Source organism: Rhinopithecus bieti, unplaced genomic scaffold, assembly GCF_001698545.2.
Source record: "Rhinopithecus bieti isolate Rb0 unplaced genomic scaffold, ASM169854v2 scaffold_9899, whole genome shotgun sequence".
NCBI lineage: Eukaryota > Metazoa > Chordata > Mammalia > Primates > Cercopithecidae > Rhinopithecus > Rhinopithecus bieti.
In genome coordinates this window covers 578,691-591,990 of record NW_016806979.1, presented here as the reverse complement: position 1 = coordinate 591,990, position 13,300 = coordinate 578,691, and the positions used below count along the sequence as shown (strand labels likewise).

Below are 13,300 nucleotides of genomic sequence, written 5' to 3'. Positions count from 1 at the left end.
GCAGTGAATATATTCTAAACTGAGAAGCAGGGGCCAGGTGCAGTGACTCACGCCTGTAATCCCAGCACTTTGGGAGGCTGAGGCGGGCAGATCACCTGAGGTCAGGAGTTTGAGACCAGCCTGGCTAACATGGTGAAACCCCGTCTCTATCAAAATACAAAAATTAGCCGGGCGTGGTGGTGGGCGCCTGTAATCCCAGCTACTCGGGAGGCTGAGGGAGGAGAATCGCTTGAACCCGGGAGGCGGAGGCTGCAGTGAGCTGAGATCACACCACTGCACTGCAGCCTGGGCGACAGAGAGAGACTCTGCCTTGAAAAAAAAAGAGAAGCAGAAAGGTTATTGAACGATTATTGAAAGTCTGACCTGGCACCTAGAACCGTCAGAGACACAGAGAGAAATGTGACTTCAGGAGTCAGAATTCCGACGCAGAAAGGACAACTCAACACTAAAGCAGAAACCGCGCTGGACGGAGCGCCCTGGCTCTGCTGTAACTCTCTCTCCAGCCATTTCACTTCCAGGATTTTATCTGAAATTTAAAAATCAGACGTGCATCAAGATGTGTGCACAAAGGTGCTCACTTCAGCATCACTTTGAAAACCACAGGCACCGTGGAATTTTCCACAGTTGGTAAAAAGATTATGACGTGAGCGGTGGAGGATTTTGTGTATCTTCAGAGAAGAGCAAAGCTCCGTTCCGAAGTGTCCTTAACGGGACAGATCCAAGGCATGACGGCCAATGAGGGAAGCTGGAAAGTGAAACCGAGTGACTTAATCCATGTTTCATTTGAAACACCCACTCACACACCACCGCAGACTCACACCCACACACCACCGCAGGCTCACACCCAGTCACACTCACACCACCGCAGACTCACACCCACTCACACTCACACCACCGCATACACCCACACACCACCGCAGGCTCACACCCAGTCACACTCACACCACCGCAGACTCACACCCACTCACACTCACACCACCGCATACACCCACACACCACCGCAGGCTCACACCCAGTCACACTCACACCACCGCAGACTCACACCCACTCACACTCACACCACCGCATACACCCACACACCACCGCAGGCTCACACCCAGTCACACTCACACCACCGCAGACTCACACCCACTCACACTCACACCACCGCATACACCCACACACCACCGCAGGCTCACACCCAGTCACACTCACACCACCGCAGACTCACACCCACTCACACTCACACCACCGCATACACCCACACACCACCGCAGGCTCACACCCAGTCACACTCACACCACCGCAGACTCACACCCACTCACACTCACACCACCGCATACACCCACACACCACCGCAGGCTCATACCCAGTCACACTCACACCATGTGAGTGTGTGTGTGGATGTGTGGTGAAAGTATGGCATTTTGAGTGTGGCGTGTGAGACTGACCCTGTGTCGTGTGTGCACATGGCTGTGTAGGTGTGTGGCTGTGTGAGACTGTGACCCTGTGTCGTGTGTGCACATGGCTGTGTAGGCGTGTGGCTGTGTGTGACTGGGACCCTGTGTCGTGTGTGCACATGGCTGTGTAGGCGTGTGGCTGTGTGACTGGGACCCTGTGTTGTATGCACACATGGCTGTGTAGGCATGTGTGGGTGCATGTGTGTGCAGGTATGCATCCAAGCTTGACAGGGACACTTTAAAATAGCAACAGTGGGCCGGTCACGGTGGCTCACGCCTGTAATCTCAGCACATTGGGAGGCCAAGGTGGGTGGATCACGAGGTCAGGAGTTCAAGACCAGCCTAGACAACATGGTGAAACCCCATCTCTACTAAAAACACAAAAATTGGCCAGGTGTGGTGGCACATGCCTGTAATCCCAGTTACTCGGGAGGCTGAGGCAGGAGAATCACTTGAACCCAGGAGGCAGAGGTTGCAGTGAGCTGAGATCACATCACTGCACTCCAGCCTGCGAGACAGAGCGAGACTCCATCTCAAAAAAAGAAAAGAAAAAAGCAACAGCGTTAGCCCTTGGTAGGAAATTTTAGGTAGTTTTTTTGTTTTTTGTTTTTTTACTTTTTATACTTTTGAGTCGTTTCCAGATTTCTCCTAAAAGGTATACACAGCTTTAAAATCAGGATGGTTACTAAATTTTTTAAAGATGGGGTCTTGCTCCATTGCCCAGGCTGGAGTGCAGTGGTGTGATCTTGGCTCACTGCAGCCTCCACCTCCTGGGTTCAGGTGATCCTTCCACCTCAGCCTTCTAAGTAGCTGGAATTACAGGCACGTGCCACCACACCCAGCTAATTTTTGTATTTTTTGTAGAGACAAGGGTCTCCGTATGTTGCCCAGGCTGGTCTCAAACTCCTGGGCTCAAATGATCCCCCCACTTCAGTGTCCCAAAGTGCTGAGATTCCAGGCATGAGCCACCACTCCCAGTCTACTAAAAAGTTTGAATGTCTCATGCCTTCATGGTTGCCTCAAACATAGCCAGGCCTAGGGTGGTGAGTGTTGTGCGTCTCCTGCACATGGGGCTGTCGGGCGCCTTCCTTGGAGGAGGAGGAGGATGTGGCGTGCAAGAGTGTGGCAGCTGGGGAGGTCAGAGCTGGGCCCAGGCCTGCGTGTCCATCTACCCATGGCCCCTGCCCTCTGCGCCACCCCTGGAGGCCCTTCTCCTCCTCTCCCCTCCCTCCCCAGGCCTTGCCCTTTCCTGGCACCCAACTCCCTTATTCAGACCTCATCCAGCCCCACCCTGAGCCCAAGCGTGGGGATCCCGGGGCTCCAAGCCACCAGGCTGTGTGGACAGCCCCTTTCCTCAGGAGTCCCCGTGGCCATCCCAGCTGTGTCCGGGGCTGGAGCCAGAGTCTGCTCAGGTAGGAGGGACATAGCACCAGGGGCCGTTCGGGGGCAGCGACAATGGAGTGCGTAGCACAACCCACTAAAGGAATCGAGTGCTCCGCCTGGGATTTCAGCAAAAATCCTTTCTGCCCTGAAAGCAAAAGTAAGACCCCGGCTCTAACAAGTCCTAGTTGAAGTTGTCCATGGCTGGCTGCCCCCAGCACCACAGCTCTGCTGTGCCCACAGCCCCGACCACTGCCAGGCTCCCGTGGACCCTCCCTGCAATGTCCCTCCAGCCCCTGCAATGCCCCCAGACCCTCCCCACAATCCCCACAATGCCCCTAACCCCTGTAATGCCCCTGGACCCTCCCCACAATGCCCCCCACTTCCCTGCAAGGCCCCCTGGACCCTCCCCGCAAGGCTGTGTCCCTGCTGCAGGCCCTTGGCAGGTGTTGCTGGTTCCAGAACTCCTTACAAATGGGAGCCTACAGCCTGCAGTCTTTGCATGTCTGGACTCCAGCGGTTTGCAGCACAGATCCCTCCCTTCTGCTGCTGGGGCCTGGCTGAGGGGTTGCTGCTGCTGCTGAGGGGCGGCTGTTTGGGTCCAGCCCTGGGTGGGCAGTTGCTAAGGAAGTTGCTGTGAATGCTGCTGCCTCAGCCTCTGCTTTCATTTGTCCTGGGTAGAGCCCAGGGGCAGAATCGCTGAGCAGGTGGAAGCTGTCTCGCTATCTCGCCATCTCCCTGTTCCGCAAAGCAGCTTCAGCTGTGCCGTGGACGCTCACCAGCAAGGGACAGGCCCTCCGGTTGTCCCCCCCGCAAGCACCTGGAATTTACTGGCTGTTAGGTGCACTTGGGGAAGGAATTTCTTTTCATGAAAAGGCTACAGAAAATCCCTTTGTGAGACACCAACTGTGCTGGGATCAAAGGTTTTGTAAATTTGGGTTTGGGCTATGTGGTAAATGGTAAGGCCTATGCTGGAGAGGCCTTTGCTGTGTAGAGTGTGCAGCTCCCCTGGAAGGCCCTGGGCAGTGGAGCAGCCGGGATGGGGCCCCCGCCTGCATCAGGAGAGGGGCTGGGTTCCAGCACTGGCATATCCCCAACCCACACCCCAGCTGCTTCAGCCCAGAGCAAAAATGGCGACGGAGAAGGTGTCCTGGGCAGGCCTTGGCCCCGCGAACAAGGCACTGGACGGCCCATGCCTGGGGGGTGAAGGAATGCACGAATGAACGGTGTCCCCGCTGGGGGTGGATGCCTGGCGGTGGGTGATTGGTTTGCCAGGCGCCCTCACAGACTGCCCCACATCTGGTCTGTCTCCAGGCGGCTCTGGCATGGCTGGGGTTTGGTTTCCAATCGCCGCTCCCTGACCAGAGCTGCTGCAGGGCAGTGGGGGTGGACGCCACGTCCCCCAAACTGGCCTCAAGTCCAAAGGGGCTTTTTCAGACACCCCCAGGTCCCACCCTCCCACCTTCCCAATAGTGAGCATGGAGGACGAGGTCTTCTGGGGTCCATGGTGGGGAGGGTGGGGTGCACCGGCACGTGGACACAGGTGTCTCAAGGCCCCAAGTCACACTTCACATGAGTTATTCCTCAACAAAGAAGCACTTGCCATTTAGGGCTGCTGAACTCCCAGGCATTCCAGGAACAGTGTGCTTCAGGGAGTGGGTCGCACCTCCAGCCAGCAGGCTCCGCTGTTTACCTGCCCGGGTGCTCTCTGCTTTGGGAGTCCGTCCCCGTAGAATGGACCTCAAGGAGGCCTGCCGCTGTGGGTGGCAGCAGTGACTGCGCTTGTGGGGTAAGGCGGCCCTGGCCAGGGAGGACGGTTGGAGCTGCTTGGCAAAGACTTGCACTCTTCCTGCCCAAACCTGCACAGCGTCACAGGTGCACTCCTGACCACCTGGAGGGTCAGCCCCGGGAGGTGCCGGGGCACATGGGCCCCTTTCTGACCCTAGGAAAGAGCTCGGGGCAGCCCATGCTGTCTGGCACCTTCCCTCATCACTCACAAGGGCAGGTTTTTCCATCTGAATTCCAGACAGATGACAGTCCCAGCCGGAAGCGAGGCTGCCAAGGCCAACAGCCAGGCTGTTCCAGATTCCAGCTTTTCCCAGGCCGAGTGCCCAGCCCCATGCAGGGGTCAGGGGAGGCCAGTTCTCCTGGGACTGACCCAGGCCCCAGAGGCATCGTGTGCCCCAAGCCACCGGGACAGGTGCACAGGCTGGCACTGGCCCAAGGCTGGGTACCTCTGTCCTGTCACTGTTGCCCGCCTGCAGCCAAGGAGATCCAGGCTGGGAGGGCCTGGGGGTGAGTGAGGTCAGAGCAGGACACAGCCTCGGCGATCTGCAGCCTGGAGACTACGGTCCAAGCCCCAGCCCCCTCTGTGCCCTCCCTGCATGGGGCCCCTGCAGATCCCACTGCCAGCTAGGCGTGGGATCTTCCTGTCACCTCCAGCCAGCCCAAGGGGACCTCCTGGCAAGCCCCCCACCCCCGCTTCCCTGAAGCCCCCCGTAACCCACAGGCCATGCGGCCTGGGCGGGGCTGTTGTATATTTCATGGCCCCGACGGCAGCCCCCTTGGCAGAGCCCACCACTGGGCTGCTCTCCAACGGAGACCTGTCCTATTTCACAGCTAAGGGACCTTGGCTTGAGGGACCACCCAGGCTGTGCCTGGGACCCAGTGCTGAGAATCCCAGGAGTGGACACATGCAGCTGCCTGGGACTGACAGGTCCTCAGAGGACGTCGGGCTGGGCTCCATCCGTCCAGGTGGCCTCCAACGTCCCACAGCGTGATTAAAAACACAGAGCTGTGTCTCACCCCAGAAATAGGAGTCGGCGGGAAACCGGAGGTGCTGCCCCCTGCACTTCAGCCAGACCTGGCCACAGGAGCCAAACTTCCTCCCAGGGGCTGGGAGCCAGGCCGGGGCTGGGGCTAGGGCCTGATGGGGAGGAGCTGTCTCCGTCCCCAGGCTCTTCTCCCCGGTCCTCCCTCCGCCTTGCCCTGGCCTCTAGTGTGCGGCCATCTGCATGCCAGGCCGGGCAGCTGGGGACCAGGAGCCTTCTCCCTGGCACGCCGCTAAGAGGCAGTCCTGGGGGGGTGTGGATTCAGGGGTGGAGGGAGAGGCCCAACGAGAGGCAGGAGCCAGTGTACCCACCTCACCACTCTTTAGGAGAGACGGGGTTTCGCCATGTTAGCCAGGCTGGTCTTGAACTCCTGACCTCAAGTGATCCTCCCGCCTCGGCCTCCCACAGTGCTGAGATTACAGGTGTGAGCCACTGCGCCCAGCCTGGCCATCAGTTTAATGCCAGGGCAAAGGGGGAGGAGGAGACCTAGCCTCAGCCCAGGAGAAGGCCCACGGGAGCCGGCACAGCGACGCCAAGAGCCTCCTTGGTGAGGACACTGGGACCCAGGCCCTCGGGATGCTGGCCGCTGACAGGGCCACGCCTGGCGTGTGGGGCCGTGGTGCTCATGGTGATTCGTGAGCCAGGAGCACTGGGGGTACACGCAGGGCTGTGGGAACGGCTGATGTTCACCTCCACCTGAATCCAGCAGAACCCCCACCCACCCCAAAGCACACCATTGGTGCCTCCAGAGCCGCCACTCACGACCCTTCTCCAAAGCTGCCGCGGTTCCCTGATCCCGAGACCCCGAACAGAAGCTGCTGGACCGACGTTTGTCCCCATTTACAGCTGATGCTTTAGCCAGTCTTTGATGGGCCGGGGGTTGCTCAGCTTGGACGAGGCCACACAGGTGGATGAGTCCTGTCCGTTCACAGATGGGGACTCGTGCCCCCTCCTGCTGGGTCCCTCTCCGAGGGAGGGGCTGGCCTCCAGCTCAGGCTCCCAGGCCTACAGCCCAAGCACACACGATGCTGGAGAAGTGAAGAGCTGGTTCCCTCCATTTACTCACGGAGGAAAAGATTAACACATCAGCAAATCAAAATCAGGGAATTCCTAAGGCACTCTGTGCAATGGGAATGGGTGGACGTGGGGTGGGCGCACGACTGGCGTGGCCCAGGAGTGCCGCCCGTGGCGTGGCTGCCTCCACACGGGCCCTCCTGAAGTTATCTTGGTCCGGCTGCCGGCTACGGGAACGCTGGGTCCTCGATGCCGTGGTCGGGGTTGCAGCTGAAGGCGATGGTGATGGCATAGCGGGTGCCCCAATGGACCTTCTCCACTCGGTGCAGGTTCTCGGACCCCGAGGTGAAGAAGGAGACGCGGCCTGGGAGAGGAGAAGACAGAGAAGTGACCACAGGGCCACACCCACACCCACGGCCTTCAGACGGTCTGCGGTCAGCCCCAAAGAGCAACCAACCAACACGACCCACCAAGCAGGCTGGAGAAATCGCCCCTCTGGGAGCTGCTTCTGCAGGAAGCAGGAGGCGCTGGAGAAACACACCCAGCAATGCTCAGGGCACCTGTGGCAGAGGAGGGGCCCCCACAGGGCCAGCAGGGACGCTCTGTGGTGGGCAGGACAGAGGAAGGAGCAGAAGATGAGGCCACCACTGGCTCCAGGCACCCCAGGCCATTTGGTCTCCTCAGCTCTCATGGGCCTTCCAGGTCTGACACTTCAGGATCTTATTTCTACTCACAGGTTGAGAACAAAAACCAAGCCCTGGGGGTGTTCTAACAAAGAGTCAGGAAAGACAAGTCAAGATAAAACATCCAACTTGCGAACACCTCTCTGGCTCCCTTCAAGGGGTGATAGAGAAGACGCCTGAACCGGCAGCTTCCACAGCAGCAACCAGGGCCCAGGGCCCCGAGAGGTGCTGGAGGCGGGGCCTGTCTCAAGAGATGCCAGTTCATCTGCCTTAATACTGGAGTGGCACTGCCTACCCCACTGTAGAGTTTTTGCCGTAAGCGTTCACCGCTGGTGAATGCTTTTTTCCCCCAAAAAAAAAAAAAAAGAGAGAAGAACTGCGGACACACTGATCTGTGTGACCTCACTCGAGGCTACAGAAGAGATAATTATATAATTTTTTTTTCTTTGAGACGGAGTCTCGCTTTGTCGCCCAGGCTGGAGTGCAGTGGCCGGATCTCAGCTCACTGCAAGCTCCGCCTCCCGGGTTCACGCCATTCTCCTGCCTCAGCCTCCCAAGTAACTGGGACTGCAGGCGCCCGCCACCTCGCCCGGCTGTTTTTTTGTATTTTTAGTAGAGACGGGGTTTCACCGTGTTAGCCAGGATGGTCTCGATCTCCCAACCCCATGATCCGCCCATCTCGGCCTCCCAAAGTGCTGGGATTACAGGCGTGAGCCACCGCACCTAGCTGACAATTATATAATTACTACCTAAATATCCCTCCATATACATAGATCTATATGTGTACAACATCAAATCACAGGTAAACACATAGATATACACAATTAGACGGAGGCACATGCAGGAGACAGGTTGTTTTAATTATCTGGAAGAAGATGGTGATACAAAATGTTTGACTCAAGTATTTATCATGCTTAAAATGACTAAGATCAAAAAATGCTAAAAAGTTGTGTAATTTCGAGTCCCAGGAGGCTTCAGCTGCTTGACTTCTCAAGAAAACGTCTGTCTTGCGCCTGTGAGCTTTTCATTTTCCACAAAACTGCCGTGACTGGGACTTCTGGGGTGAGGGCAGACAGGCTGGGCTCCTGCTTACAGAGGCTGGACGTCCAAACCCTTCTCTTAATGCAGAGATGACTCAGAACAACTGACATGAAGGCAGAGCGAGGCCAGGTTGCAGTCAGGCCAAATGCCCCCAGTCCACGCCAGGGGAAACTGCGCCCAGGGCTGTGGCACACATGGCCTGAAGCCGGCTGCAGGGAGTGGGCTTGGCCAGCCACTGGCTGCAGCAGGAACTGTCCAGCCTGTGGCCGGGGAGCAGCTGAGGGAGGCAGGATGGCAGGAAGTGGCCGGGCAGCTCAGGCCACCTGCCACAGGTGGTCGTGGAAGAGAGAGTCCCTCAAACTGAGCTCGCAAACTAAAGTCCTAAGCTAACCTGAGAAAGGCAAGTACAAATAACAGGAATCTCAAAATAAACAAGCTGGAGATCTCAAAAGAGATAAAAGAAAGAAGTCCTGACTATCACATGGTCCCTGGTCTGACTGAGCAGCCAGGCAGGAGGAACACGCATGCTGAGAGGCCACGCCATAGGTGAGGGCAGTGCCCTGGGGACGGGTGAGGCAGCGGTGGGTGGATGGCGCTGGCAAAGTCCAGAGGGCTCCCAGGCCTGTGCGAGTTTCAGCTGCATCTGGGGTCAGGGCCGTGGACTCTACCTGAGGAGGCCCCTAACAGTGGCTCCCCCCTCCCCACACCCTCCCACCCCAGGACCTGGGCTTGTGTCACCCACAAGTTCAAGGAGCAGACAACTATCCGCTCGGCAAATGCTCCCTGGCACTGCTGTGTCTGCACCAGGCTGGGCATGGCTGGGGCTCTGGGACTCTGGGACTGCAAGGTCCAGTGTGATGGGCTCTGAAGCCAGCACCGCAGAGACACCTGGTGAGGTTTCCAGCCACCAGCAAGGAGGGCACTTGGTCACCGACACTGGGCTGGGGCCTTGTCTAATCTTAGATCCCGAATCCTTTTGAGAAGCGTACAGAGGTGAATGCACTCCAGAAGGGAGGGAGGGGGACCCTGACCGCTAAGGTGACACACACCAGGGAGGGAGGGGACAGCGCCCGCCAAAGTGATGGGCACCAGAGAGGGAGAGGGACAGTGCCCGTCAAGGGGACACACACCAGGGAGGGAGGGGATGGCACCCGCCAAAGTGATGGGCACCAGAGAGGGAGAGGGACAGCGCCCGTCAAGGGGACACACACCAGGGACGGAGGGCACGGCACCCGCCAAAGTGATGGGCACCAGAGAGGGAGAGGGACAGCGCCCATCCAGGGGACACACACCAGGGAGGGAGGGGACGGCACCCGCCGAAGTGATGGGCACCAGAGAGGGAGAGGGACAGCGCCCGTCAAGGGGACACACACCAGGGAGGGAGGGCACGGCACCTGTCAAGGTGATGGGCACCAGGGCATGGAGGGGAGCCCTGCCCCTGACTGACGGTGACCTCAGACACGTGGCCCTGTAGACACGGTCCTCCTGGGTGCTGGGACTGGCGCTGGACCTGGGAATCACTCAGCACCGGCCTGACACACAGTAGGTGCTCTGTGAATGCAGGCTCACTCCCAGGGACATGCCCCTCACATCTGTGGTGCTTGCCTGAGCCAGGGGCCCCACGCCCAGGCCCCGCCCACGCCTCCTACCGGCTCTCGGCTCCACCGTCTTGTTGGTGCCCTCCTCCATGAACACGAACCGCCCTCCGCCGAAGTCCTCCAGGTAGTCGGAGAGGTACAGCAGCGAGGTGTAGTCGAAGGAGCCATAGGTCACCTGAGGGCAGAGTCGGGAGGAGGGGGCAGAATGGGCTCTCAGCATGAGGCCAGGGCAGGTGCTGCTTCTCTCTCTTATTTTTTATTTATTTATTTTTTGAGACACAGTCTCGTTCCATTGCCCAGGCTGGAGTGCAGTGGCGCGATCTCGGCTCACTGCAACCTCCACCTCCCAGGTTCAAGCAATTCTCCTGCCTCAGCTTCCCGAGTAGCTGGGACTACAGGCGCCGCCACCTCGCCCAGCTAGTTTTGTATTTTTAGTAGAGACAGGGTTTCACCTTGTTGGTCAGGCTGGTCTCGAATTCTTGACCTCAGGTGATCCACCTGCCTTGGCCTCCCAAAGTGCTGGGATTACGGGCATGAGCCACTGCACATGACCTCTTTTTTTTTTTTTTTTTTTAAATAGACAGGGTCTCACTTCTTTTACAGACAGCATCACTCAGGCTATAGTGCAGTCACAGCACTGTCATCGCTTACCATAACCCTGAACTCCTGACTTTAAACAATCCTCCTGCCCCAGCATCCTGGGTAGCAAAGACCACAGGCACACGCCACTACACCCAGTTAATTTTTTCAACTCACCTACCTTGGCCTCCCGGGTGCTGGGATTAGAGGCATGAGCCACTACGCCTGGCTAATTTTTGTATTTTTTGTAGAGGTTGGGGGTCTCACTATAATGCCCAGGCTGGTCTCAAACTCTGGACCCCAAGTGGTCCTCCCGCCTCAGCCTCCTGGGTGCTGGGATTACAGGCGTGAGTCACCAACATCTGTGCTTCTTATTTTCCAGAAGGTAAATTCACAACATGTGTCGGCCCCATTAATGAGGCCATTCGTTCCTTTGCAACTTTAAAACCCCTCTGTGGAGTTTCTCGCCTCATGCATTCTTGCCCAGGATTTCCCGTAAGCTCAAATGTTGGAGCAGCCGTGTTCCAGCAAAGGCTGCAGGCAGCAGGCCAGCCAGCAGGGTGCACACGCTGGGCTGGTCCCCCGGTGCCGGCCTCGCTGTCCACATGCGGGAACCGGAGGCAGTGGTGGACAGGCTTTTCTCCTTTCTTCAGAAGTGGAGCAATCCCAAACTTTTAAAAACTTGTAATAAAATGGAGAACCTAACATTTACCAGCTTAACTGCTTCTTCACTGTTTTGAAGCACAGTTCAGTGACGTTAAGCACATTCCCAGCGCTACACAGCCACCACACCATCCTCTCCAGAACGTCTCATCCTCCCAGGCCGAAGCTCTGTCCCCAGGAAGCACTGACTCCCCACGCCCCCAGCCCTGCCCTCTCCATTCTGCTTTCTGTCTCTGTGAACTTGGTAACTCTAGGGTCCCCACAGACGTGGGATCAGGCAGGATCTGTCCCTCCGTGACTGGCTCACTTCACTCAGGGGTCGCAGCACTCAGCTTCGGTTCCAGAACCCAGCCGGGGCCACGCCCTGGGGATGAAGGGTGCTGAGGACCACACCCTGAGGGTGAAAGGGGCAGCCGCCAGGAGACTGGCTGCAAAGGGGAGGGCGCGTCTCACCCAGCTCAGCTGTCGTGAGCACATCCAGAGTGTGGCGGGAAAGAGACACTCTGGGGAGGGAAGGGGGATGCGGCTGCCCCAGCGCGGAACGGGGCTCCCACGGTGCGGGCGCTGAGCTGGGCACACCACACACAACAGAGCCTCGTGTGCAGTGGAGACAGCCCAGGCTGGAAGGCAGACTCCGGACCCTCCCCCGGGCAAGGTGGCCTCCTCTGAGTCCTCCTGGGAAGGAGAGCAGGATGGCGCTGAGGCCTGATCCCCAGTCCGACCTGCCAGTATCCACCTCACATAATCCGCTGCAAGGATGCCCAGTCTCAGGTGGTACCCTGGGGGGGTGGGTCAAGCTCACTCTCCCCGCCTCACCCAGCTGCCAGGAGGCCCCTTGGGCTCAGCTCCCGTGGGCTTTGCCCCTCCAGGCCTCATGGCTGCCCCCTGGAGTCTCCCCTTAAAAGCCTCCCAAACACAAGTCCGTGCCAGGCTCTGATTCTAGGGAGACCAGAGTAAGACAGACGTCAAGTGAGCAAAGCCACGTGCAGACCGCACCTGCCATCTATAAGAAGGAAACCACACCAGGGTCCATGATCTGACAGACACAGCTGCCTTATGGTATGCAATCGGAAGAAAGAACAACTGCCAAAACTGTTTGAAATGTGATTCTTTACAACGGACAGAATGTGGTATTCTTATGCATTCATTTTGATACACATACAGAAATTCAAAAAGGAGCTCTAAGATCTCAGGACTGTGGTTACCTGTAGGTGAGGGGGTTACTGGTTCGCCTTTATATATATTTTACTTTTAAATCTTGTAGGCTGCATCACTTATTCAAATATTCAAATTTTGACACATGATTTATTCAAAACTAAATTTAAAATAAAGTACACTGGGCCGGGCGCGGTGGCTCAAGCCTGTAATGCCAGCACTTTGGGAGGCCGAGACGGGAGGATCACGAGGTCAGGAGATCGAGACCATCCTAGCTAACACGGTGAAACCCCGTCTCTACTAAAATACAAAAAACTAGCCGGGCGAGGTGGCGGGCGCCTGTAGTCCCAGGTACTTGGGAGGCTGAGGCAGGAGAATGGCGTGAATCCGAGAGGCGGAGCTTGCAGTGAGCTGAGATCCAGCCACTGCACTCCAGCCTGGGCGACAGAACGAGACTCCGTCTCAAAAAAATAATAATAATAAAAAAATAAAATAAAATAAAATAAAATAAAGTACACTGGCCAGAAGTCATAGCAAAATAGCTCTCCACAGAACCACAGAAATCACCCAGGTTTCTAAACAGTTCTGTTTCACTGAAGTAAAATCTCTGCTAATTAGAAAAACACTAATCTTCAGACGCTACTTTGGTTTCCTGAGACAGAATTCAGTCGCCGGCCATGGAAGGAGCCGGGAGCGACAGGACCAGGGCGAATCTGCTGTCTGTGCTGGCGGAAGGCCAGTGAGTGCCGCACAGTCGTGAAAAAGGAAGTGGTTAAAGTGATTACAGCAAAGCAGTGGTGCCGGCTGCTCCCAACACTGCAGCCCGAGAGGGAGAGAGGAGGATTGAAGGCAATCCCAGGCCTTTGGGTTCCTTCACTGTTCTTGTTCCCTTGGGTTTACCTTTTTTTTTTTGAGAT

The 13,300-nt window shown here is 57.2% G+C and overlaps 1 protein-coding gene across 1 annotated transcript in view; it reads right to left on the bottom strand.

The window, feature by feature from the left end:
- Nucleotides 1–6,692: 6,692 nt before the first annotated feature.
- Nucleotides 6,693–13,300, bottom strand: part of OGFOD3 (2-oxoglutarate and iron dependent oxygenase domain containing 3) — a 25,291-nt gene continuing 18,683 nt past the window's right edge. The window contains exons 9-10 of the mRNA XM_017879170.1: nt 10,038–10,161; nt 6,693–7,028 (exon numbers count right to left, since the gene is read on the bottom strand). Of these exons, the coding sequence (XP_017734659.1) occupies nt 6,892–7,028; nt 10,038–10,161 (261 nt within the window). The 3' untranslated portion in view covers nt 6,693–6,891. The remainder of the gene's footprint in view (nt 7,029–10,037; nt 10,162–13,300) is intronic.